This window comes from Thunnus maccoyii, chromosome 1, assembly GCF_910596095.1.
Source record: "Thunnus maccoyii chromosome 1, fThuMac1.1, whole genome shotgun sequence".
Taxonomy (NCBI): Eukaryota; Metazoa; Chordata; class Actinopteri; order Scombriformes; family Scombridae; genus Thunnus; species Thunnus maccoyii.
The window spans coordinates 35,680,771-35,705,215 of NC_056533.1; the positions used below are offsets into that span (position 1 = coordinate 35,680,771).

At 40.7% G+C, this 24,445-nt stretch overlaps 1 protein-coding gene across 4 annotated transcripts in view; it reads right to left on the bottom strand.

Annotated features, from left to right (window-relative positions):
* crtc3 (CREB regulated transcription coactivator 3) overlaps positions 1-23,755 on the bottom strand; it is a 50,494-nt gene extending 26,739 nt beyond the window's left edge. For 2 of the 4 annotated variants that reach the window (XM_042408412.1, XM_042408406.1), the window contains exons 1-4: positions 22,442-23,755; positions 14,763-14,873; positions 10,980-11,108; positions 3,771-3,832 (exon numbers count right to left, since the gene is read on the bottom strand). In XM_042408412.1, coding sequence (XP_042264346.1) covers positions 3,771-3,832; positions 10,980-11,108; positions 14,763-14,873; positions 22,442-22,573 — 434 coding nt within the window. In that variant the 5' untranslated portion in view covers positions 22,574-23,755. The remainder of the gene's footprint in view (positions 1-3,770; positions 3,833-10,979; positions 11,109-14,762; positions 14,874-22,441) is intronic. The other 2 variants (XM_042408429.1, XM_042408420.1) reach the window with 1 other exon arrangement.
* Between the last annotated feature and the right edge of the window lie 690 nt (positions 23,756-24,445).

The window sequence follows — 24,445 nt, forward strand, 5'->3', positions numbered from 1 at the left end:
AAACAGTTAAAGAGCTCTGTGGCTCTTCTCCAGAGCTGACTGGCGGTAATGCAGTGCAGATGTGGTTGGCGTTGTAAACACTTACCGCCCCACTCTCCCCTGAGACAGACAAGCAGGGAATCTGCCTCTCACTGCAACAACACAAGAGGCTAAGACCATTTCCATGGATGGATATTAAGTTGAGCCACTGATCTGTCCACTGGGCAACAAGAAAATGGTTTTAAACATAATCAGTATATCAACAATAAGTCTCTTGTAGAGGACTGTAAGAACAGAATTTTCTTCAATGGGATTTCCCAACAGGCTACTGGAAGAAGAGCTTCCCTAATCTGGCATGACTTCAGCCCAGACTCTGGTTTCTCATTCCCCCCTCCAACAGTGGGTCATGTCTTTATCAAAGCTACAAGTTCAAGTCAGTAGTCTGGGAGTAAAAACATGACTAGTTTTTGTACAGTTCATTCCTTTTTGCCCACCTACATAGCTCACAGGACACGGACGAGCTTGTGATATATTGCTGCTGTGAGGGCATCAATCATGATATAATTCATGAAATTACTAGGTTGAAATGGAAACATCCGCTTCAAAATTCTCAAGCAGACTACATCAGGCAATGTGGCTTGATGTGACTGGTGCCGTCTGTCTGCTTGAACCCTTGGATCTACCCAGAACACCTGGGAAGTATGCAGCTATCCATCATCAGAAAGTTAATGCCAATATATATTGTATGCTACAATTGCACACAGATATGCATTTGACAACATATTTTGGAAGTAAAATGATGGTGCTGCTACATTAGAATATGATAGCATGGTACCATTGTCCTGTTCTTTAAAGGGAAATTCTAGATCGTGTTTCCATGTGAGCTTTCACTTCGTATGCTCTAAACCTCAGGGCTTTAGCCGTCTTTAGTCCATGACCCTCAGACGATGAGAAATGCTGTAATACATATATGACACTTTTCATACAGTGGTTGTAACTGACGGTGCTGAACATATAAGAATTACGTTAAAATTAGAGATTAAAATTAGAGATTGAAAGTAGGACATTAAAGTGCACTTGTACGGTAAACAAATTAATAAATGTTGGGTAGGAAGTTAACTGAAGGCCAGTTTGTATAGGTAGGTTTTTATTTGGCTTTTAAAAGTGCTCACTAAAGTCGCCTCTTTAATCTCTGCTGGTGAAGTGTTTCAGATTTTAGGTGCATAAACAGAGCAGGTATTGCAAAAGCAGCACTGGGTATTAGAGGACCTAAGGGCACGGGTTGGGACGTGTGGTTTCAGTAGTTCTGCAATATTGTAAACTATTAAAATAATTTCAAAATCAATTGTAAAAGTAACAGGGAGAGTCGCTAAAATCAGTGTAATGTGCTCACTTTTTTATGGAGAGTAAGGTTAAAAGTGCAGTACAGCAGAGTAGTGAATTTGACTAGAGATGAAGGTATGAATGAGTTTTTCTGCATTTTTTTTGCTTAAAAATGACCAAACTCTTGCAATATATTCCTGAGGTGAAAAGGCTGATTTTATGATAGAATCTTTATGAGAGTTAAAATTTCATTCCCTGTCTAAAGTTACACCCAGGCTGCTTACTTCTGATGTTTTGTTAGCTTGGTATCACATTTTGCAGAGTGCTCTGCAAAATGCTTTCTGGTCTGATCGAGAGAGGAGGAACATAAATGCTGCATGCATTTCCTGTTACACCACAAATAAGTTCTATCCTACCACTTTCATGCAATAGTCATCTTTACCTTCTTCATCCGTTCTCCTCTCAATATGCTCTAAACTAATGTAATGTAAAAGTCTAATTCACCCCTGACATCCTGGCAGATCCAGGAGGTCAGGAGGGTTCATTTGCCAGCTTTTTTAGCACAGTGAAGTACCACAGCCAGGATTGTTCATGTTAGTCTTGGCTGAGCCTCTAAAAAAAAAAAAGAAGGATGCAAGGCAGATATGTGCAGGAAAGCTCTAGATCAAATCAGAAAGTTGCTTTGAAAGTGAGCTGGTCACACCCTTAACTAAACTCAGTTCATTAAATAATCAACAGTAAAATGCAACCCAAAAGAAAACTTGTGTAAACTCTCTGATAAGTAGATGTTGGGTATTGAACAGAGGGGTCTCCATGTTTTGGGGCTCTTGTCTGTTCAGACACAGTCGGTAAGCCAGTGCTGAGGGTAAAACTTGTATATCTCTGCCTGTGACAGTGAAAGCTGGCCAAAATCCACTGCTGAGGGGGAAGTTTATCCTGTTACACACTGTGACAACAATCTGCTGCAGGTTGGAGCAGGAGGCTCGGCTTGGCCTGCAGAGACTTGACGGAGCTGATGCCAATCACATATAGAGGGCTACGGTGGAAGCTAGGGTGGAAGCGAGGGAAGGCAGAGATGAGAACGTGTGGGGGTATAGTAGAGTAAAATTGTGTGCCGTTTCACAAGGTTACATAAAATTTATTTTTTCTTTTTTCATTACAAAAGCAGGGACATTGTGTTAAAACTGCTACAATAACAAAAACAGACTGTGCAAGTACTGTACATCCACAAAGAGAGACCACGTATAGCAATTACAAGAAAATCATTCTGTCACAAACAACTGTAGCCCGTCATTTTACAGGGTATAAAAAAAACCTGTTGTTGAACCGTTTTATGCTTCAGAAAGATTCATCCAATCAATTCAGAGATTCTCTCCATGTGAAGTATGAATGATTAGTCTACTAGCCACGCCTGCACCTGGCATCATGACAGGAGATTAACTTATTTACTTAAATAAACTAACATTTTTGTATTCCCACTGAAGATTAATTTTTAATATCAAACCTAAGAGTTTGCGTTCTGTGGTTTGAGCCACATGGCTCTCCCAGAAACACACCCACTCCGAGAGCGCTGACGTCTGGTTGCTCCGTGAGGACGTTTGTCAGCCAACCTGTTTTGTGCTGTCAACAATGACGAGAGGGCGTGGGCCTTATTCGCTTCTACAGTACAAGCTGTTATAGTGCTCTCGACAAGGAGCCTGGCGAATGTCTGTGTCGGCGCTATGGGAGAAGACGAAGCAGGGGTGATTGGCGGCCGGCCAAGCCAGCATACAAAACACAAGTGTGGAGACAGAGCAAGGGCCTGAAAAGAGAGTGAGTGGGAAGGAGCTTGGCTGAGCTTTTTATCACAGGGCTATAATTCACTCCCTTGTAAACACTGAGGAAAAGCTGTCTACCAATACACTGACTGTTCAACATAGGCACAACCAGAGCTGGAAAAAAAGGGATCTTGCAGCTAACATCAAGGACAGCTAGGCTAGCATTGTTTTCCAGCAGGTACTGTGACTGAATCTCTGCTAAGTTGGAGATACCACATCGCAGTGGTGCTATGACAGCACAAAATCCCTAAACAGTAGGATAACTGCTGTTGGGCATGACCTTTAATGCAAAAGGCTATCTGTCAAACACCTTTATGTAGACGGAAGTTTCCCCAGGGCTTACACAGCATCCTGACACTTGATGCATTTCTGCAGAAACAATTAAGGCCAACAGCTCCACCCGTCACACCGCCTCAGTTTCGCTCTGGGCGTCCGCTGACTGTATACGTTTCTGATTTGAGTATGAGCGAGATGACTGGTGTCTGGATTAAAGAAAGAAAAAAAAAAAACACTGGTAGGCGCAGAGAGAGAGAGTCGATAGAGGAAACGGGCTGGAAAGAGGAAACGGTTCCTGTTGTAAAATAATTGAGTTTTAGGAAGAAGAGAAAACAATAACCATTCAGTCAGTGGCTCGCCAGGAGCTACACTCACCTTCTCCAGTTGTTGTCCGGAGGTGGGGACAGGTACACCGTTCCATACGGAGAGCTCTCTATGTGGGTGTTAGTTAAGGAAGTTTTTGGCACAAATAGAGAAACATCACTGTGACAGAAGGTGCATTTTATAACAATAACATGTACATATTCCTATGTTATTGGATACTAACACATAGAAAGAAATGTGAGACAAAGAGAATGCAACACATCTCTAATCTGACTTGAAATTATTGCAAAGTATAAAAGGTTTCTTGTGCAATGTGTTAACTCACACCACACGCTTCAAATCGGCCTTTCTGCACGGCCAAAACATGCGACTTCAATGCTCAAGCTGTACGGATCAACAGCACTGAGTGTAAGCATCGGACCCCGGATTGGTTTTGTCAAGAGACAATTCAGAGAAGGTTTATTCACAAACCCTACTCTCAACAATGTTGGTAGAAAGAGAACAAGACAACATTACTTTTTGCAATTCTACTATAAATGGAAGAGAAAAAGAAAAATATGGAGCCGCCCATGCCTGGAAGATGCAAACAATCTGATCTGTTCGTTCTGTTGCTAGCTAAGCTCAGTTTTACGTCACAGCAGTCGCAGTCAAGACTGCAGTTTTAGCCTCGACATGTACTAGCGGTTACTCCATTAATATTTAAACAAGCTGTCTATAACAAAACACATATTTTGACAACACTCGTCTCGACTTTGGAACCACTGGAAAGAATGCCAGCAATCCAACCGATCCTCTGGGAGCCAGATCTTTGATAGTTTAGGCAAAAATCAGGTGTCAGATCTGGTGAAATTTCAGCCAGATTCTAAAAAATTAGTAACAGCTTTGGGGTTTAAAAATCAAGCATAATCCGTGCAGTGTCAGTCCAAGCTTTTAGTCTACTTCTTCGTCTTGATGTGTAAATACATGATGATAAAAACTCAGGATGACAGTTAAACGTGTTCAAAGAGAAAAGAAAGTATTTATAATGTAGGCGCATTCTCATCAAAGTTCCACTGCGGTGAGAGACAAGTGTGAACAAAGAGAGCTGCCTTTTTCAAATACTTAGTGAAACAATGACAGCATTATTTGATTTACTGCTGAGTGCAGACAGAGTTCCTGGCATTGTCTGTGGAAGGGCAGGACTTCAGTAGGGTGGTGTTTTGTCTTGCCAACAGTCCCTCTTTTTTTAGTGTTTACAAGTCGAGCTCCTCTGCTCTGGTATCAGTCTCCAGTCTGAACTGGTGTTTTTTTTTTTTTGGGGGGGGGGGGGGGGGGGGGTGTTGAAAATTATGACCAATCAACACAAGGACAACCTCTCGCTCTACACGGTTTCTGTTTCAGCCTTGGACGAATTATTATCAGCAGTAAGACAGATTTACCGCACATAGACTGGAGCCCTGTTATCTCTCATCACCTCCAACACAAAACATTTGATAAGCCCCTTTTTAAACATTCACCACCGCAAACTAAGTAGAGAAGACATTATTGTGGTTCTTCTAGACACGGAGAAAGAGAGGGAAACGATCCTGTCGAACTGGTTGTTTGAACTGGTTCATCTTCCAGCAACTATAACGGTGGAGTCAACCCCCGAACTGTAGATGGCACACTCAAGTTGTATGTCTGGTATGTCGAAAAGAATGACTGAGTTATCATCTCTCTATAGTACACAGTGAGAGTGTAATAATTTTTAAAAAATCACTCTCTATTTCTCACAAACGACATTTTCAAATTACGGCGCTATGATTGGATGAGCCAGAATCATGAACGGCGCCACATATTTTCATTTTCAAGATGATGCACTGCTCCCTCGTCATCATTTTTAAATCGCTCTCCGCAGCAGATAAGCTCCACTGATTCTCGGTGCATTCTGGGACGGCCCACAGAACAGGCACATGAGGTATGACCTTTCCCTGTGGGCCCACATTCGCAATGTTTTTACTTCTCGTAAACCTATCTGGCAGAAGGGCTGGGTGTCGTTGGAAATATTTTCAATATTAGTGCCGATACTATATCTGAGCGCTATCTATATTAATAACAGACATTCTGTTTTGAAGGGCTATGCGCTGTTAGACTGTGCTGATAACAGTAGTTTTGTAAAAATGTGGAGACATGACCCTGGGTGGATGGTATCCCGACTAAAATCTTACAGCAAAAACAAAAACTCACTGACATTTATTCTGGCTTATGCAAGAATTCCCCTACAGGCATCAGTGAATCAATACAGTATCACATTATTTTAATTGGGTAGCTCTGACACTCAACAAAAAAGCCAAACATATTTGAATCCAAACTCTCTTTTAATGTCATTAAATTCTATATAGATATGTATTCTATTATCTAATGAAATTATAAATATAGAAAATTAAAGGCTTAATTTGGATGTGTTTTCATGAAATTGGGGAGTGGCGGCTGGCTGCAACAATTACTCCATTCATAGTGATGAATCATGGTATTCAAACAAAAAAAAACGCACAATGACGGTAAATGTGAGCAAAGTCAAAGGAAATGCCTCGAACACAGATTCTGATAACAAATAAACAGCAGATTATATTTCATGATTGCAACCTTTTGTTCCGTGTAGAACAACGTTAGACTAACTACCGTCTCATATGACAGTGAGATTGCACCTCTTCACGTCTCCCCTTGTTTTTCTGTGAAATGCTGCACTGGCTGTTTTACTACCATGACTTCTGACCTCTTCTGTCACACACATGCCTCCTAAAATAAATGCACAGTTTTTTTTTCTTGAGAGTCTAGAGAATACAGAAACTTGACCAGATTTAGCACTGACTCAGGTGCTCATCATTCCCTCTGCTGATATTTTAAGAATGATAAATAAAATCCACTTGGAGATAATGAGATGTTCGCTCAAACACACACACACACCTTGTGACCATGAGCTAACTGGACAGTCCTTTCTATTTTGGCACCGACAACACCAACAATCTCTTTCAACAATGACCTTTACACCATGTTGACCACACCAACTATATGCAAGGACACATGCGTACAGTATGCACATGTGTGAAACCAACACCACACACAAATGGGCAAACAGCTTCTGTTTTGATACTAACAACAACAGACTCACTTCCTGTGAGTGCCTACACCCGAGTTAACACATTAAGTGTGTTTTACATTACAACTACATTTCACAGTAAATAGGCGAACTTTAAGTCCAACTGAAATCACATTTATTCATACCTTTATGCAGTCAACGTGTTTTTAAATATATTTAAAAGGGGGGAAATATCAGAAAAGCTCCTTTTTTTTCAGCTGCTGGAGGGACGTATTGGTGTCTGTGTTTGGTTGATGTTAGCTAGCAGGCTGAGTACTGGTGCTACACCATACAGAACAGAGAAAATAAACAAACCGCTGTAGCTACAAGTCATGGACAGACAAGGTGTTGTTAGCTTTGATATCAAAGACTAAGAACTGCACCAGCATCTAACCAGACCAAGTTAACATTTGCAGGTATGTTTACATGCTGTTAAATTGCTCCGGCTGAGTGGCTAGTTAGCTATCTAGCCTGCTAACTGAAGTTAGCGGTGCACTTACCCCCGGTGAATGTTTGTTTGGTGGCTCGTTTAACAAGTTAAAAGTTGCAGTTTTAGAACTTAGGGATGTAGCTATTTCTCTTCAGCCAATCAGAGAACAGCACAGGCCAGTATGAAAACATGGTGGATTTCTGGACAGAGGAGAGGGAGGACCAGCTCATCCAACATTGTAGCTCAAAAACATACTTCAATAAAATGAGGTAAGTTGTTAGTTGACGAAGTGAGTTAAGTTAGCTAACGTTAGCAAACAAAACACCGGTCAGCAGCCAAACGGTGGTAATGTTCAATGTGTTCATAGATGATAACACAGCTTGTTGGCTATCAAAAACAAACAGAAATCCAGCTAACCCACTTAATACAATATGTCAATACAGAAGTAGAGGGGGTTTGCCAGTGCGTTGTTGCTATGGTCATCTGTGTCTGCGTGCGTTGTTTTGATGTGAATGGCCCAGTTTCAGAGCGTTTTACAATCAGATGAAAGCTAATGTGGGTTGTTGTTCAGAGTCTGTGGCTCTCGTGATCTGTAGCAGGATGCTATCAGGCTCGGTGTGACTGTCTGCTCTGCTTATGATAGAACGACACGTTATCGCTTTATTCAAAGATTTGATTGGCTGTATCGAAATAAGGTCAACATTTACATAGACTGATAACTAATGGTATTCCATTGAATTAATGCAAAACTACAGTGCACCATCACGACACCAAAAAATACAGAATATAAATGTCTCCCCTTTTGGATTTTTTTTCTGAATGGAGAACACAGGACAAGTGATTCGCATAGCAGGTATGTATGCTGTAGCAGACAAAAAGAGTTTGATTTCAGTTAGACTTAAAGACAAATCACAGATAGCTTGGTTATATTGTCTACATGAATTCAAATTAAACTGTGTTGATCAGGAACTCTTTGAAACAGTTAATATTTTAGAGCTATGCTAGACTAAATCAATAGTACTTTCCTCAATAGTGGAAAAGCCCCTTTGATGTGACTATTCTCATATGTCCTCATGACTTTCTATTGTACACATCAGCCCTGGTTACATATGAAAAACTCATCAATGTATCATTAATTAAATTATTAAAAAGGGAAACTAACGTGGGTTTATGGAATGTTTTCCTCAACATACAGCATACATCCTCATGACCATTACTTTACACATCTGTTCTGATAGAAATATATACAGCAGTATGACATCAAACTCCCCTGAACCTATCATGCTACAGTGACAGGTCACTGAATCATCTCTGTCCGGAGGCGTAGAATAAACAGATCCACTTATTAAAACGCTAGGAATTGGGGGCGTACTGATGGATCAGTGGGCTAAGTGGTGTTTCATGTTAATGTGACATATTGGGTGTGAATCCAGATCAGGAAATGTAGTCCATGTCAACCACTCTGTCTCCCAGTCCTTCCTGTATCTCTTTATTACAAAGTATCGAGAAAATCCCTATTACTATATAATATTTATAAAGAACCTTTCAAAACAATATTTAACTTTACAGTTTTAATTTTGATTTACGAGAAGAACTTTGTGTGATGACATATGGAGCTATATTTATGTGTGTATAAGTACTGTACATAGTGTTCTTGTTCAAAACAGTTCAAAACACTTGAGTTTTTGAGAAGTCAGGGCTCTGTAGGGGCCTTTCAGCACTCCAACTTGAATATGTAATTGTTTTCCCCGAGGTGCTTAAATGAACTGTTATTTTTAAGGTTTGTTTGTTTAGATCCCCATTAACTACTGTATTGTAACAGTAGCTACTCTTCCTGGGGCTTTCACATGACGAAACAACTAAACACATACACACACACACACACACACGCATACCAATTTCACACCCACTGTAAAATTACACATACAGTTGAAACTTGAAACCATTCTATCTCCTATCATAGTTCATGGTTTTCCTATGGCCACTAATCCACTTGCTTCTTACGGTCTAGCTACTTATTACTGAGCAATTGAAGTGTCATTGTTCACAACAAAACTATCAAACAAACTCCCCGTTTCTTTGTCATATAGTAAATTCTTACAGTTCATTCCTTTATTCACTAATGTTCGTACCTGTTAATAGGTGCAAATTCTGTTCCATGTAAATCAGTCCGGTCCTTTTAACCTGATGTTTTGCATCCCTGGTTCAATCACCTCTTTCCAATACGCCTCCGCTACTAAATGATCCGTGAATTTTTTTTTTTATTCTTCCCTGAAAGTTATAATCAATGTATTGTATTAAGTTTAGACAGAGGTTGTATTTTCTGCTGTGGCTTTCCAGCCGCTCGACCTTTTCTTTTAGTTCATCATCCCCCTCGCGGAGTAGCTCGTTTACCGTCACCAATTTTCTAATCCGAGTGTCTATATTGCATAACGCTTCTTCAACATCTCCAATTTAACGGCTGCACACACACACAGATATGTCCTCCTGAAGAGCATTTAGCTGCAGTTGCAATTCGTCCCTTGCTGCGCTGATTTCGTCTCTTACTATCATGCGAATTAAAGAAGGTAATTCTTGTAGATTTTCCTCTTTACAATCCATGTCCACTGCAGTCAGCTGTGTATAAACAGTTTCACGCTCTCTTTTGTCCATGCTTTTGTCGTCCTTAGAGGCATAACACAACTTTCATTCTTAGTTAATATCAGTAAATCCTTGTTTTTTTTTGCCGAATTTCAGACACGTTCTGTTAGAGCTTTGCATTCCTACCGCATTCTCAGCTTTGGCGCATGCTCAAACCTGTCTCGTTGGGTTGGACCGTGTTTGGGTTCAACCCAAACTTCAAGACAGAGTTGACAGACGTGATTTAAATTTTTTCAGGACAGTATTTCCAAGGTACACAAGATGATCTATTATCATAACCTGACAAGATTATTGCAGGTTTACGTTCTACCGCTGATTTACATGTCTCTATTCTCTACTGCATGAGACACCGACGTAGCTCTGTGATCAATTCTGATGCAATCATACAAAACATGTCATAGGTGACACAATTCATGGTAATTTCCTGTGCATTGGAAATGGGAGCGGTCTACATTATGCCATCTGGTTTACAAAATTTTATGAAACCCTAATTATATGACTACAAACCATGGACATTGGTGCCAGAATGTAGCAGGAAAAGACTGATTTCACAACTCTTACTCACTCCAACGCTGACGAGACTCTGTGGAAATGGATTCTGAAGAGTCTAGTTGAGAGTTAAAGTGCAAACACTCCTCCTGTTCCTCACTCCACAGTACATATAATCACTTTCGCAACAATTAGACCCTTCTGAAGCTTCCTCATGAAAACACATCTCCTGCTACGCTTGTATGCAATACACACACACATGCATATGCCACCTGAGAGTGCATTCAGAGTATGCTAAGAATCTCCTACTGTCAATGTCCATTAGGCATAAGTAAAGCGCCCTGTCTCTGCGTCACATTTCAAATTAGCATAATGACTAATTCTGATCCCAAGGCTACAAAACAGCTGCCTACGCTGGTGAGTGTAACACAAACCGCCATTGAAAAAAAAAAAAAACAACAACAATGAAGACCAACCGCCTAGAAGCCACAACACCCACTTCCACATGGCCGATTAACCTTTCGTGATGACGAAAATATCTGCATCACACGGCGATGTGTTAGTGAGGTGTCCTGCTGTTAATGACTTAGGCTTGGAAGGATATCTGCCGTCCGTGCTTGTCGATGGGTCGGCGATGGGGGGAGTTGATGCGGTTGCGGTCCCTGTGGACCCTCTCGACCAGTCCGTGGTGGCGGGTCCCTCTGACGGAGTCTAACCCTGAAGGAAAACCACCCTGAGAAAGAGACAGGAGGAGGCTGTTTACATCACACACATAACACTGCAGTTTCACAAACGTTGGCAGGGAGAAGACATCACTTTGTCAAATTTTAATCAAAGTGCAGCTGCTTATTTTGTTCATTTAGCAGAAACCAATATTTCTTCTATATTGAGTCTAAAGCCTCAGTCATTTAAACACTGATGAGGTTATCCTACTACATCGTGTTACAATCCTCACCTACTATTGTACTGTCATATGTCGACTGCTACTACAGCAAAAAGTGAATATAGGCTACGTTTCATGTGTTGTGTTTTTTCAGGTCTTGCTGGCATTTCAAGCACAAAGGACTGCTGATTAACACTACAGGCACAAAGGTGTGATTAAATATTGTATCTTTTGTTTAGTGTGACACACTTTCCATAAAGGTGTTTTCTGGAAAACATTTTCATAAAAATACGATAATAATATAAGGTAAAAATATACTCTAACATTGATGTATTATACTATGAAATTAAAGTAAAACAAAAAGTATTTTAACATGAATGGGACACTCAAATATAGTCAATTGAAAAGAGCACTAAAGAGTATTCCTAAGAGATTATTATGTAAATTTTTCTCTTTCATTGTTTAACACATTTACAATGAGATAAAAAAACTTTTAATATTATTGTGGCTATAAAGCTCCAATCCTTTATTGCCCTGTTCACATCCACTGTTAGAGTCCACATGGTTCACATGCAGCCGATATAATCCATGTCTGAATTTTGCTGCAGTGGCAACTATTACTGAAACAGTGAAACAGGTAAACAACCTTTCTGTTCTCTTGCAAGGAGTCAAGACACCTGGTGACAGCTGTTTTATGCTGATTTATGATCTAACTGTATATAAAGTAGTGTAAACTAGCTCCACCTCCAGCAGCTACAACAGTAACATGCTGCTCTAACACTGATGCTTCACTATTAATAATCTAATGATGTCATATATAATAATATATCAGTCAGAGGGACCAAACCACTACTTTTACTGCAATACTTTAACTACATTTTTCTCTCTCGGAACTGGTTCTCACAACATGCTGTCTGACCATGTGAGAAATCAAATGAATTTATAGTTGTTCTGAACATCTTCACTCAAAGGTGGAGTGAAAATCCGACCGTAACAGAGAGGGGACTGGGAGACGCGGTATCGTTTCACTGTGGTGATATCGGCACATATTTTAATAATAGTTTTGCACTCAGTCAGTGTTATGGGTCTCTCGTTTGTCATTCTGACGGCAGCAACACTACAGGGTAACCAGGTTACCTTACATCTATGCTACAGCTAATGGTAGGGCTGGACGAGATAACTAAAATCTCAAAATCCCAATATAGGTCATTTCATATCCTGATAATGATACCTAGCCCGATATAGCACATTTTAATTCAATGAATAAATAGCAATTTATGTTGTTTAGTTGCTGTCATTTATGGTCGCCAACTCGCTGCTTCTCTCCTCTGTGCTCTTTCTCAGCGCGGCGGGGCTGAGCCTTCCGTGTGCGTGCAGCGCAGCAGAGGAGAGACAGACAGCGATGGAGAGTTGAAGAGTTGACGACAACTAAACTTTGTATGTTACTGTAAGTGCAATAAAAGCTTTGCGACTCCAAATGGCGAAAAACACTGCTGTAAAGAGTGTGATTTGTGTCACAACGATAAACAATAGAGCATAATGTGAAACGATGGACGTTTTTCTCTCATCACACAATATATATAACTCCAGCTGGAACTTGCGCTCTAGAGTTATCGTCCCCCATGTCGGAGTAAGTGTATTCTTCGTACGACTGCGTGCACTGAACCATAAAGTCTTTACGGTGATGGTCTGGGACAAATTCACATACCCTTACACCCCTATTGACAAATGATTATCGTCAAGTGGAATCTAAAGGCCATTTCGCTTGTGGAGCTTTGTTCCCAGAAGGGACGGTGAATGGACAAGTGAGAGGGGCTTTCACCCTCCGTGTGGGGTTTGATTTCTGTACCTGGTCACGGTGCTGCAATTACTGCTCTACCTCAAAGGGCCATTCTTTCAAGTAACAAGGGCACTTTCACCTGGACTCTCTATATCCCAGTATAACTAAGTCCTCGGAGAGCTGACACAGATACCAACCCGGCCCCCTTCTTACAGAGAAGCACTGTTAGATCACATACAGCACTGCGCTACTTGAAAGAGTGCTGAGAACTACGGCGCTCATCTTTTATTCCATTTTTTTTTTCAAAGCGGCATAAACTCTGAATTATTTAATATTCTCAGGAGAAGCTTGTTTGCACTTCTGAAGGTCCAGCTTTGCTGTTTTTGCAGTTAAGTTAGAAGAAGGGGGGGGGGGGGGGGGTCATTATGGCCTGACACAATTGGCCTTGAAAAAACCCTGAATAAGAAAAAGACCTTGAATTTGGTAGATGGTGATCTCAAGGCAAGCAGGGTTTTAAAGAAAATAGTCGTGTTTAGTTTGACAGTGGACATCCTTCTGCTTAAAAGGAAAGCATCACAGTACACCGACACAAAATGAACTGATTTTGTTCTTATTACAGCATCGGTACAACTATAAGGCCGTGTGTTCAGACTAATACTGGCACTGTGTGAAAAATGCCGCCTCCTCATTTATTTGAATCACACTACTGCGTTGCCACTGCAGAGGGTCAAAAAAACCCCAGCCGGGGCCGTCCAGCGAATAAAGTTTAACCTGGATCAACTTTTGCCACAATGCAACATCACAGGTACAAGCACACATTCTGCTTTTATGAAGATTATACTATTCCGGTTTTTGTTGACATTGTCAGAAAGGTGATAATTCTACTTTATGATTATTATTAAGGATGTAGTGGATGGTGGTTTGTACTGGAGTGCATTATATTGAAAAGTGTATCCCATTAATATACATGAGGGGGGAAATATTAGGATTAGATTGCACAGGTATTCCTTGTTTTTTTTATATATATATTTATGTATAGAGCTCTTTTTATATAATGTTTTTCTTTTTATCTTATCTGTGTTTTTAACGGCACCATGCTCGTAATTTTGTTCTGCTTTGCATCACTGACGTTTTGCTGAATGACAATAAAAGGATCTTGAATCTCAGTCAGTGTATTTTCTACTATTTACTTCACAATCATGAAGACAAAGGATTAAATGATTAGTGATAATTTTCCAGAGTTGTAGAATCCATCTCATCTGTCTCATAGTGTGAAGCCTTCCTGAATCATTTTTCATAATTTAATGTAGTGCTGTTTTTGGACTTAATGCCCAGTAACAAAGGCAATATAATGTACATGTGTAAATGTACACCCCTGTACAAGAGGAGGACATAACACATAATTAAACTAAATTTTTGTTAAACCTAAAGATGTGGTTTCCCAGACTAAGGTTATGTCTAGTCATGGACTAAAACAAATTCAGTGGAATTGGATTAGCAACACATGAATTACATAATTATTGAAAATCTAGGACTATGGTTAATAAATGGTAGAGCAGTGTATGATATTTATTTTTGTTGACTTAGCCTAGATACATGCATTCTGGCATTTTGCCAAAATATGTGTAGATGTTAGTACAGAGGCAGTGGTATGCACTTTGACCAGTAGACTACTGGGTGGTGATGGTGGTGGTGTAAATACTTTGACAGTGATGAGATCCCACCTGAAATTCAGTGCTGGTGTTGCCGATCTGATTGACGTTGGGCAGAGAGCCTCCATAGTACTGTGCCCGTGACTGAGACAGACGAAGCTGCTGGACCTTCTGAAACTGCACCTGTCAGTCAAAAACAAACACACAGCTGTCAGAGGCTTCATATGGAAGGAACATGTAGCTTTACAAACAAACAAACCTGTAAATAATCTCCACGCATTAAGGGTGTAACGGTACACAAAATTCACGGTTCGGCATGTGCCTCGGGTTTGGAGTCACAGTTTGGTACATTTTCAGATCAGCAGGGAAAAAAAAAAGAAAGGTAGAAAATAACATTTTGGTCTTTCATTTTGAGAAATGTAAACATCCAACAATGGTTCATTGACCGTAACTATTACAGAAACAGTTTTGTTTTGCTGCAGCAGGAAAGGTTGTTTACCTTTCTGTTCTCTTGCAAGGAGTCAGGACACCTGCTGACAGCTGTTTTATGCTGATTTATGATCTAACTGTACATAAAGTAGTTGAAACTAGCTCCACCTCCTGCAGCTACAACAGTAACATGCTGCTCTAACACTGATGCTTCACTATTAATAATCTAATGATGTCATATATAATAATATATCAATTAGAGGGACCAAACCACTACCTGAACTGCATTTTTCTCACTCAGAACTGGTTCTTATGATACATGACAATTAAAGCTTTGCTTTCCCATCAAGAGCAACATCACCTAAGAGAATCAGATGTTAGCAAAGATATTAGCCTTTGGTTTGTTTCCTCCTCTTAACTCAATCTAGTGCTCTCATTATTTAATCTTTTCACAGAATCAATGTTTGTACAGAATCGATGTTAAGAGGATGTGTAGTTGAAAGGAGCACAAAACGAACTACAAGAAAAATTTAACTGATTAGTCTGATTTTTTAAAAAAAGCAGCAGTATTTGCAATTTACGGGACACAAATAGAGGATTCTAGGAAATGGGCAGCTTGGCCTCCAAACCTGCGCCCTACCAAGAGATGCCACAACAACTACCTCGCAGAAAACACAAGGTGGCTTGTTCTGCCAAGGTAAGGTAAACAGAGCCAGCCATCAGCTGTGATCAGGGATAGGCAAATCAGAGGGGCATTTCTTCCTTAGACTGCTGAAAGGGCAAAATTTGAATCTCAAAAGACTGACCTTATTTGATTTTATCAAAAGATTTACAAAGAATGAACAGAGATGGCTGAAAGAGATAAGAGAATGTGACAAGATATTAGGGATGGGCTTGGAAAATCTGAGTAGTAAACATAGCTATTAGTCATCGGCCTGAAGTTAACGATCGGTGTCAGTCAGGTAATGAGCAGTAACTATGGTGAGGCGTTAACTACTGCCTCGTTTTGTTTATGTATGTTATGATTATTTTCATAAACGATTAATCTGACAATTACTTTCTCAATTGATTGATGACTAATTTCATCTATAACGTGTCAGAGCAAAGAAAAAGTGCCTGTTATAATTTCTCAGAGCTCACAGTGATGTCTTAAGATGTCTCGTTTTGCGTGATCAACAATCCAAAATCCATGTTTGACACAGAAAATCTTCAAATCCCCACATTTGAGAAGCTGCAACCAGCAAATGTTGGGCATTATTGCTTAAAAAAAATATTAAAATGACTATTCGATCATCAGAATAGTTGCAGATTAATTTTCTGTCAGTCATCTAATCAATGAATCTTATTGTTGCAACACCTTTTTTTTTTAATACTAATTTCTATCTTCAATCCAACAGTGTTCTTGTCCAGGTCACGTATGAAAATAGATGTTAATCTCTGACTTTTCCCCTTGTTGAATAAAGAACATGTCATGCAGCTATGTCAAGTAGATGGAAGCTAATAAAAGCCACAACAAAAAGAATGATTTTCTGCTCCACATGAAGCACAAACCAACCAACTCTTCCTACTCTCTGCACTGAAAATACTAACTGAACCTCTAAAACTGCAACCTGATAACTCATTTAGATCTTTAAATGCACTGTGTAGCAGGGAACCAAAATATCAGTTTCATTTATCTTTTATCTGGGGATTAACGTCAAATTACAACTGCCCCTGCTACACAAAAGACAGCGACGCACATATATTTCAAACATTATCACCAGTAAATTGGATATCCCCATAACAACAACAGAAACATTCAATTTTCTATCTAGGAAAAATATAAAAATATTAAAAAAATAAATCCTCATTAAACCTCTTGCAGCAGTCTTAGTGTTAGGGATTACATAACATAGTCTTGATCAGATATGCAGACTTTACACATTCATGGCTCACAGGGATACCAGCTCCTAACAGCACAGCAGCCGAGAGAAGACTGGAGTCTGTTTGTGCATTCAGGTACAATGTACAGTTCTTCAGAGCCCCTCAGGGGGGTGGGTGGGGGGTGGGGGGGGGGTTTATATTCAGTCATTCGGTGGCTGGTGTAAATGTTGAAGCAGCTACTTCTAATTCCAGCTGTTTGCTGGCAGTGTGTCGTGTACCCTGGCGAGCCTCAGCCTCACTCACTGGGCTTTTCTGTCTAGCAGGGGTCACTGACAGTTCATACCTTATGGCAAACTTCATATTCAATGTTGCCTCAAAACCACATCCTCTTTGACTGGCCATTCAGGACTCTCGCTCGCATAGAAAGAGCACATTGTGAACCAATGGCATGGGAATAACATGAAAAGGGTCTTTATATCCTCCCAGGAGACACTATTTTTAAATCTTGGACTGTATACGTACTGTATATGCTTGAAATGTTCATGAGGCAGAGAAGAAAATCAAATAAATTACAACTCCTTTAAAAAAAAACTGAACTTATGTTAAATTCTAACCTGACGCACATGGTTTGTTACACAGAACCATTTGAGAAGTCGTCCTTGACAATTGTTTGGAAAAGTGCAGGCACTTGGCAAATAAATACTTGGCAGGTGATTAGATGAATCATCTGTCTATCATCGTCTTTACCTGCGAGGCAGCTGGATTCATGAGAACACGTGAGAATCCTCACAGGACACTAATTGGTCCGACCCAACGGCGGTTCGGACACGAGCACGAACTTGAAGCCTGACGAGACGGATTCTTGTTTCGCGAATCCAGCTGCCTCGCGAGGTAAGTTAAATTCAGGGAGCAGCTATAATTACAGACAAGAATCCACATATATTTAATCTATAAAAGGTTCTGGTTTATCGAGGTCATGAGATTTCTAGAAGCAAAAATTAAAATGCAACTGGAGACCTGAAGAAGCCTCTCGGAGAGGTGAAATGTATTCACTCAAAACAGCAAACCAAGATGACTTTGACTTCTAGAAACAAATAGTCTGCAAGTCTGATCTGGGATCAGTACATTGGGAATTATTATATTATTACTTTTCTTCATTTTTAATGCTTTTCCTACATTATGGAGTTGGAAAAAAAAAGTCTCTGCACAGCTGAATATGTGACAGGTGCGTCGGAGGAAAGCACGACTTGAATAAAAATGAGAACAACTCCTGCACACTGTCTCACTTACTGCTGGAATATTTATTAGTTTCTGATGTATCCAACATTCACCAGGTATATGTACAGTATATATCTGACTCGTTTTCATCCTTTATGGAGTGAAAGAAAAATAAATTCAGAAACAGAAAACACATCTTTAGTCAGCTCAGTTTGTTGTCTGGTTATACGCTGCTGAGAAAACACCTTCCTTAATTCTCAAATGTACTTAAATAAAGCTGAACGTAGGAATACATTGGAGAAAAAATATAAAAAGGCCACACTCAGATTTATTTTAGCTGCACTAGAGATACCTAGTCATGACAGCATAAAGCATCTGACTGTGACTGTTGTGAGTCACTATGCGTCAACATTTGGACAAGTATCTCAAAATATATTAAGTCATAAGTCTACAAAGTGACACCTGAGCAACCACATCACCAGTGGAAAGCAGCGCTGCCTAACACAAATATGAGTGATATCCTCCAGGAATGGTCCCACTCTTCCTCTCTGGGCAGCAGTGTTTGCCCCTGTATTTAACCGCCGCCGCAGAATTACGAGAACTGCTGCTAAAATTTCACACGGTCATTAATATAAACGGGCTACTGGTGATTTTCGCTCAGAAGCTGTGCGAGCGGGATAACACCCTAAGAGATTGTGGAATCGTTCTGAGTCATCGACTGGTGCATCGAATCCGAGAATCCTCTCCCCCCCTCGTTCCTCAAAGAAATCTCTGTGAAAGGTACCGTTATAAGAGTAGCGTAGCTCCTCTAAGGAACAGGACAGCGCGCAGCGAGTGTGTGGTTGAGCGAGCGGCAGAAAAGTGATGGTGAATGTGAGCGGAGCAGAGGAAAAGGTTAGCGGTGAGTTATTAATCTGGCAGTAAATGTACAGCACAGACTACAGTGTGTCAGTTAATAAATGCTGCAGCTTCTCAAGACCAAGAAAAGTCTGTTGTTTCCCCAACTGCTGGAAAAATGAAGGGGGTTAGCCTTCAAGTTAGCGACAATGGGTTAGCCTAACCTCACCAGACTCACTTAAGGTGGACTAACCTTAAAGGTGGACAGCTATTCTCATTTTAGTGTTTAGTGTGAATACATCATGTACATCAGAGTTTAAACTGTGGGAATGTATTGAATATGATGAGATGCAAGAGATTTAATCTGCATCTTCACACTGCTACCTTAAGGTATTTCAACTTTTCAACCCAGCCTGTTCAATATTGGCTAGTGGTGCAAATTTCAAGGATCCACTTTCCCTTTTTCCTATTTCAATGCCGGTTGCAATGCAGCCTTTCCCACAGGTTGAGAGTTTACTTGTGGTGGCGGGAGGTGCGGCGTGCAACCCTTGTGCATGCAGAGACACGTGCAGTTTAGAAGGGGGAGAGTGTAACCCGGGTTATTTTCTGTAGCTACAATTTACAGATGTCCTCTAAACGCCTCACATGCAGACTGTCGGTCGACGCTACAATTTACAGATGTTCCCTAAACACCGCGCATGCAGGCTATTGGTAGATGCTAGCTAGGCTGTGGCACACAGAGAAGCCTCTAGTCCCCAGTCAGTTCCTGCAGCATGCAACTGGCAATGCAACAGATTTTTATCTTCCTGGCCAGGCCGCCCGAGTACAGCCTATGTGTGGGAAACACTGCAAGTTAAAAACATGTCTTGTGTAAATTATTGTATCTCAAAAGGCCAATTTGGTAAAAAAAAAAACAACACATTTCCAGACTGCAGTTGGCCTCATCAACAAGACCCCAAATGACATGGACTCTGTCCCACTCGTGGACATTGCACATTAGTGTAAAATCTCAATCTTATATTTGCACATCTGTGATATTGATCTAACACGGCATGTTACATTAACGCAACTTGTATTATTATTAATCACACTGCATATACTTTTTACACAGTGAGCATCTGCACAATATTTTGTACATTTCATTCTTTTCATTTTAAAATTCACATCTACAGCAGCTCCTTTCTTTCTTCTTCATTATTTAGGATTACTTAATTTTGTGTATATTTTCACTCTTATGCACAACACCAAGGCAAACTCCTTGTATGTGAAAACCTCCAGTCAGCTTCAAAATGTCAAGAGACTGACAGACTCTTGTTCTAACACATTCACGAGGTGCGGCGGGCCCTCCGCAGCATCAACACACACAGAAAGCAGTAGGGCCCGATGGTGTATAAGGGCGTGTACTCCAGGCAGGCCTGTGCTGACCAGCTAGCAGAGGTATTCACACACAATTTTCAATCTCTCTCTATCCTTATGCACACTCCACATATGCCTCAAACCCTCTACTATCATGCCTGTTCCCAAAAAACCTATGGTAACCTGTGCCAATGAAGTCAGCCGGTCGCCCTCGCCCCTGTCATTTCAAAATGCTTTGAACGACACGTACTCACCCACATCAAAGACAATGCCCCGGCTGACCTCGACCAACACCGGTTTGCCTACAGGGAAAACACATTGGCTGAGCACGCCATCGGTGTGGCTCTCGATACAGTCCTCTCTCTCACCTGGAGAGACACAACACCTACGCCAGGATGCTCTTTGTTAATATCATCATACCAAAAAAGCCAGTCAACGAACCCCACGCGCATTTGCTCCATATGCAACTGGGTTCTGGATTTCTTCATCAACTGTCAGACTGGGCCGGCACCGACCTCCATCCTCACCCTGAGCACCGGCGTCCCCCAGGGCTATATGCTGAGCCCCCTCTTTTATGCACTGCTGTTAGCATGACTGCCAACCCATCCACATCTCAAACAATAATTTTATAAGTTTGCAGATGATATGACAGTCATCTGGCTCACATCAGACAACGACGAAGCCAACAACCTGGTCTTAAACACTAAAAAGACCAGGGAGATTAGGGATTTTGGGACTACCAAAAAGATCACACACAGTCCCGTCCACATCAACACAGAGGCTGTGGAGAGAGACCCCAGCTTCAGGCTCCTGGGAGTCACTATCACAGAGGATCTCTCTTGGGCTGACAACATTTCCGCGGTGGTGGGTAAGGAACAACAATGCTTTTATTTTCTGGAGGAGGCTGAGGAGAGCCAACCTCCTTAAAAAGCTGCTTGTCAGCTTTTATTGATGTGCCACAGAAAGCATCCTAACAAACTACATGACAGCTTGGTACAGCAGCTGCACAACTGACAAAAAAAAAAGAGCCCTCCACCGTGTTGTGAAAACAGCACACAGAACATTGTTGGCATTGAGCTGCCATCACTAGGAAATCTTCACAGCACTCGCAGTGTGAGGAGGGCTGAGAACATCATAAAAGACATTACACACACCCCGGATACCATCTGTTTAAGCTCCTCCTATCAGGCAGGCGCTAAAGATCAATCTGTACATGCACAAATAGACTGCTTCTTTCCAAAAGCTGTGGCACTATTGAACTCATCTCCGCAGTCTGACATGCTGCCATCATCGGAGCATGTGCAATATTTACTTACATGTCACTTCAAGCCACTTATTATGTGCAGTATTTCTAAACCAAGCATACACGTCATTCAACACCCCAATACACTATCACTACACATCTGTCCACCACAGCTTCACTGCACTTTTGCTGCTGTTTTCACACCTTCGTTAGTTGCATTTTTTTTGTATTTTATCATTAATTGTATTTATATCGCTTACATTTTGCACTTTGCTTTTATATTTCTTATCTAATTCCTGTCTTATTAATTCTTTGTAAATATGTGTGTAGTCTTAAATTCTAATGCACCATTTGAAGTTGGCACAACTGCAATTTCCTTGTGCTTGTACAATAACAATAAAATTCTTGAATCTTGAAACCTACTTGGCAATAAACCCGGTTCTGATCCTGAGCAATGTTCCCATTTTAGTTTGTTTTTGACGGATTAAAATATGATTCATAAAAATGCTTTTGTGTGCTTGCTTGTTTGTTTTTTACACTGGCCCAATGCACTGTAAATTTGCATGCAGCAGATATGGGTTGTCACTGCTGAATGAATGTATGAAGAGAAACAAGAACTACTGGCTGAATACCAGAAATCTCAGTCAGCAGACGTGCAGCTCACTCCATCCGAGGCTGTGTGAAAGAGGGAGCTTTGTCTGTAATTACAATGAACGCATTGGTGCAAAAAAAAAAAAGAAAAAAAAAAAAAAAAAAAAAAGCTCCACTAGTTTATGACAATTAGATGAAAATTAATTGTATTTACCCTTGAAACAGTGAGGTCTGTCATCAGCTGTTCAAAGGCCCGCGTCTCCTCTGCTTGCTTCTGGTTGTGCAGCGCTATCTTTTCGCTGAACTTCCTGGGGTTTGAGCCACCTGTGCCCGGGGAGCCGGACATTGTGCGGGCCGCAGTTTTACAACTTCAGCTACTTGGAAAAAGTGGAAGACGGTGCTGGCAGTCTATTTTTCAAAGTCTCTCAATGAGCGTTGCAGTGAACCCATCAGAGATTTAAATACATATCACACATTACTGATGGGCTGTAAGTTAGTTAGAGTCAACTCGGCAGGCTCAAGTATCAGAATTGAGTAACTGTTATGTTATTGTAAGCCGAGCTCGTAGCTAACGTAGCTAAGCTAACGTTAAAGCTCTCTTAAATAAAACTTGTCTTGTTATGCCCAGATAGTGGAGTAAATAAAGCCTTTGCAAACTATCAGTGCTTGCAAGTTAACTTTTATAACTTTCAATAAGAGTGGCGTGTTGATTAAAAGAAGTTAATGGTACAATATAACTTCATATTGACATATTTCCAGCGAACCACTTGTTTGAATCTAACGTTAACATAATGCTAGCTGTCATAGCTAACGTAACGTTGGAGGCGAACGGAGAGCCGAGTAGCCGCAGCTAGCTGAGTTAGCTAAGCTGCTGTCAGTGCCATCTCGACTATTTTGACAAACGCACTTTGCCAACTTGTCGACGCTCCACCTCGGTCAAACATCTAACAGACATGTGTTAGAGACAAGTTGTATCAAAAGATTTAGCTCAAGTCTTCGAGAAAGTAGTTAGCCTCGTTAGCCAATCTTTGCTACTAATGTTAGCACGGCTCACGAGCAGTTGGGCAAAGGTTTGCTCGGTAAATGGTATTTCAACAAGTGTCCGCTGGTCTCGTCCGGACTTTACAGAATTTCGAGTTTATGTTACCCACAAACTCGGAAACAAGCAGCCAAAAAAAAAGCAAAAAGAAAAAGAAAAACCCCTCAAATATTCACACTTGATCCAGAAGCATAATCCACAATTTCACACTTAATTTGATATCACGGCGCTTCGGAGTCGAGTCTTGTGTTAATCCACGGACAGCAGAGAGATCTCAGACAAACTCCAACCCGCCGGCTCCATGAACAAAAACAAAAACAACAGCAAAAAGCGTCTTTCTCCGTCTGTGCTGGTGCTGGGGTCTTCTGAGAAATTACTGCAAGTGAGTTCAGCTTCCTCGCCGTCGGTTGACAAGGCTTGTAACAGCAACTCGGATCCGCTGGCTTGTTATCCTCATACTACTGCGAGAAAAACATTACCTCGTTAAACACTGTCGGTACTCCTCATGTCCACAAGACGGCGACAGAGTTAAACTGTCCTGACTCTCTGTGGGACTACCTATCACTATTAATCAATATATCAATATCAATACCTCTACTATTAACACAGTCTGTAGGAAGTTACTAATGGGAATAAGCAGTAATCAATAATTAACAAGTGTTCAGATCCTTTACTTATGTAAAAGTACCAATACATAAATGTAAAAATACTCCTTTACAAGTAAAAGTCCTGTATGAATCCTACTTAAGTAAAAGTACATAAGTATTATGAGCTTGATGTAGTTAAAGTATTGCAGTAAAAGTACATAAGTATTATGAGCTTGATGTAGTTAAAGTATTGCAGTAAAAGTAGTGGTTTGATCCCTCTGACTGATATATTATTATATATGACGTCATTAGATTAGTAATACTTAAGCATCAGTGTTAGAGCAGCATGTTACTGTTGTAGCTGCTGGAGGTGGAGCTAGTTTCAACTACTTTATACACAGTTTTCCAGTTAAGTCCAGTGGGTCCCAACCTAGGGGTCGGGCCCCTCCGAAGGGTCAACAGATAAATCTGAGGGGTCATGAGATGATTAATGGGAGAGGAAAGAAGAAAAAACAAAGTTCTGATACATAAATCTGTTTTCAGTTTTTGGACTTTTTATCTAATCTTTGATTTTATCTGAAATATTGGATCA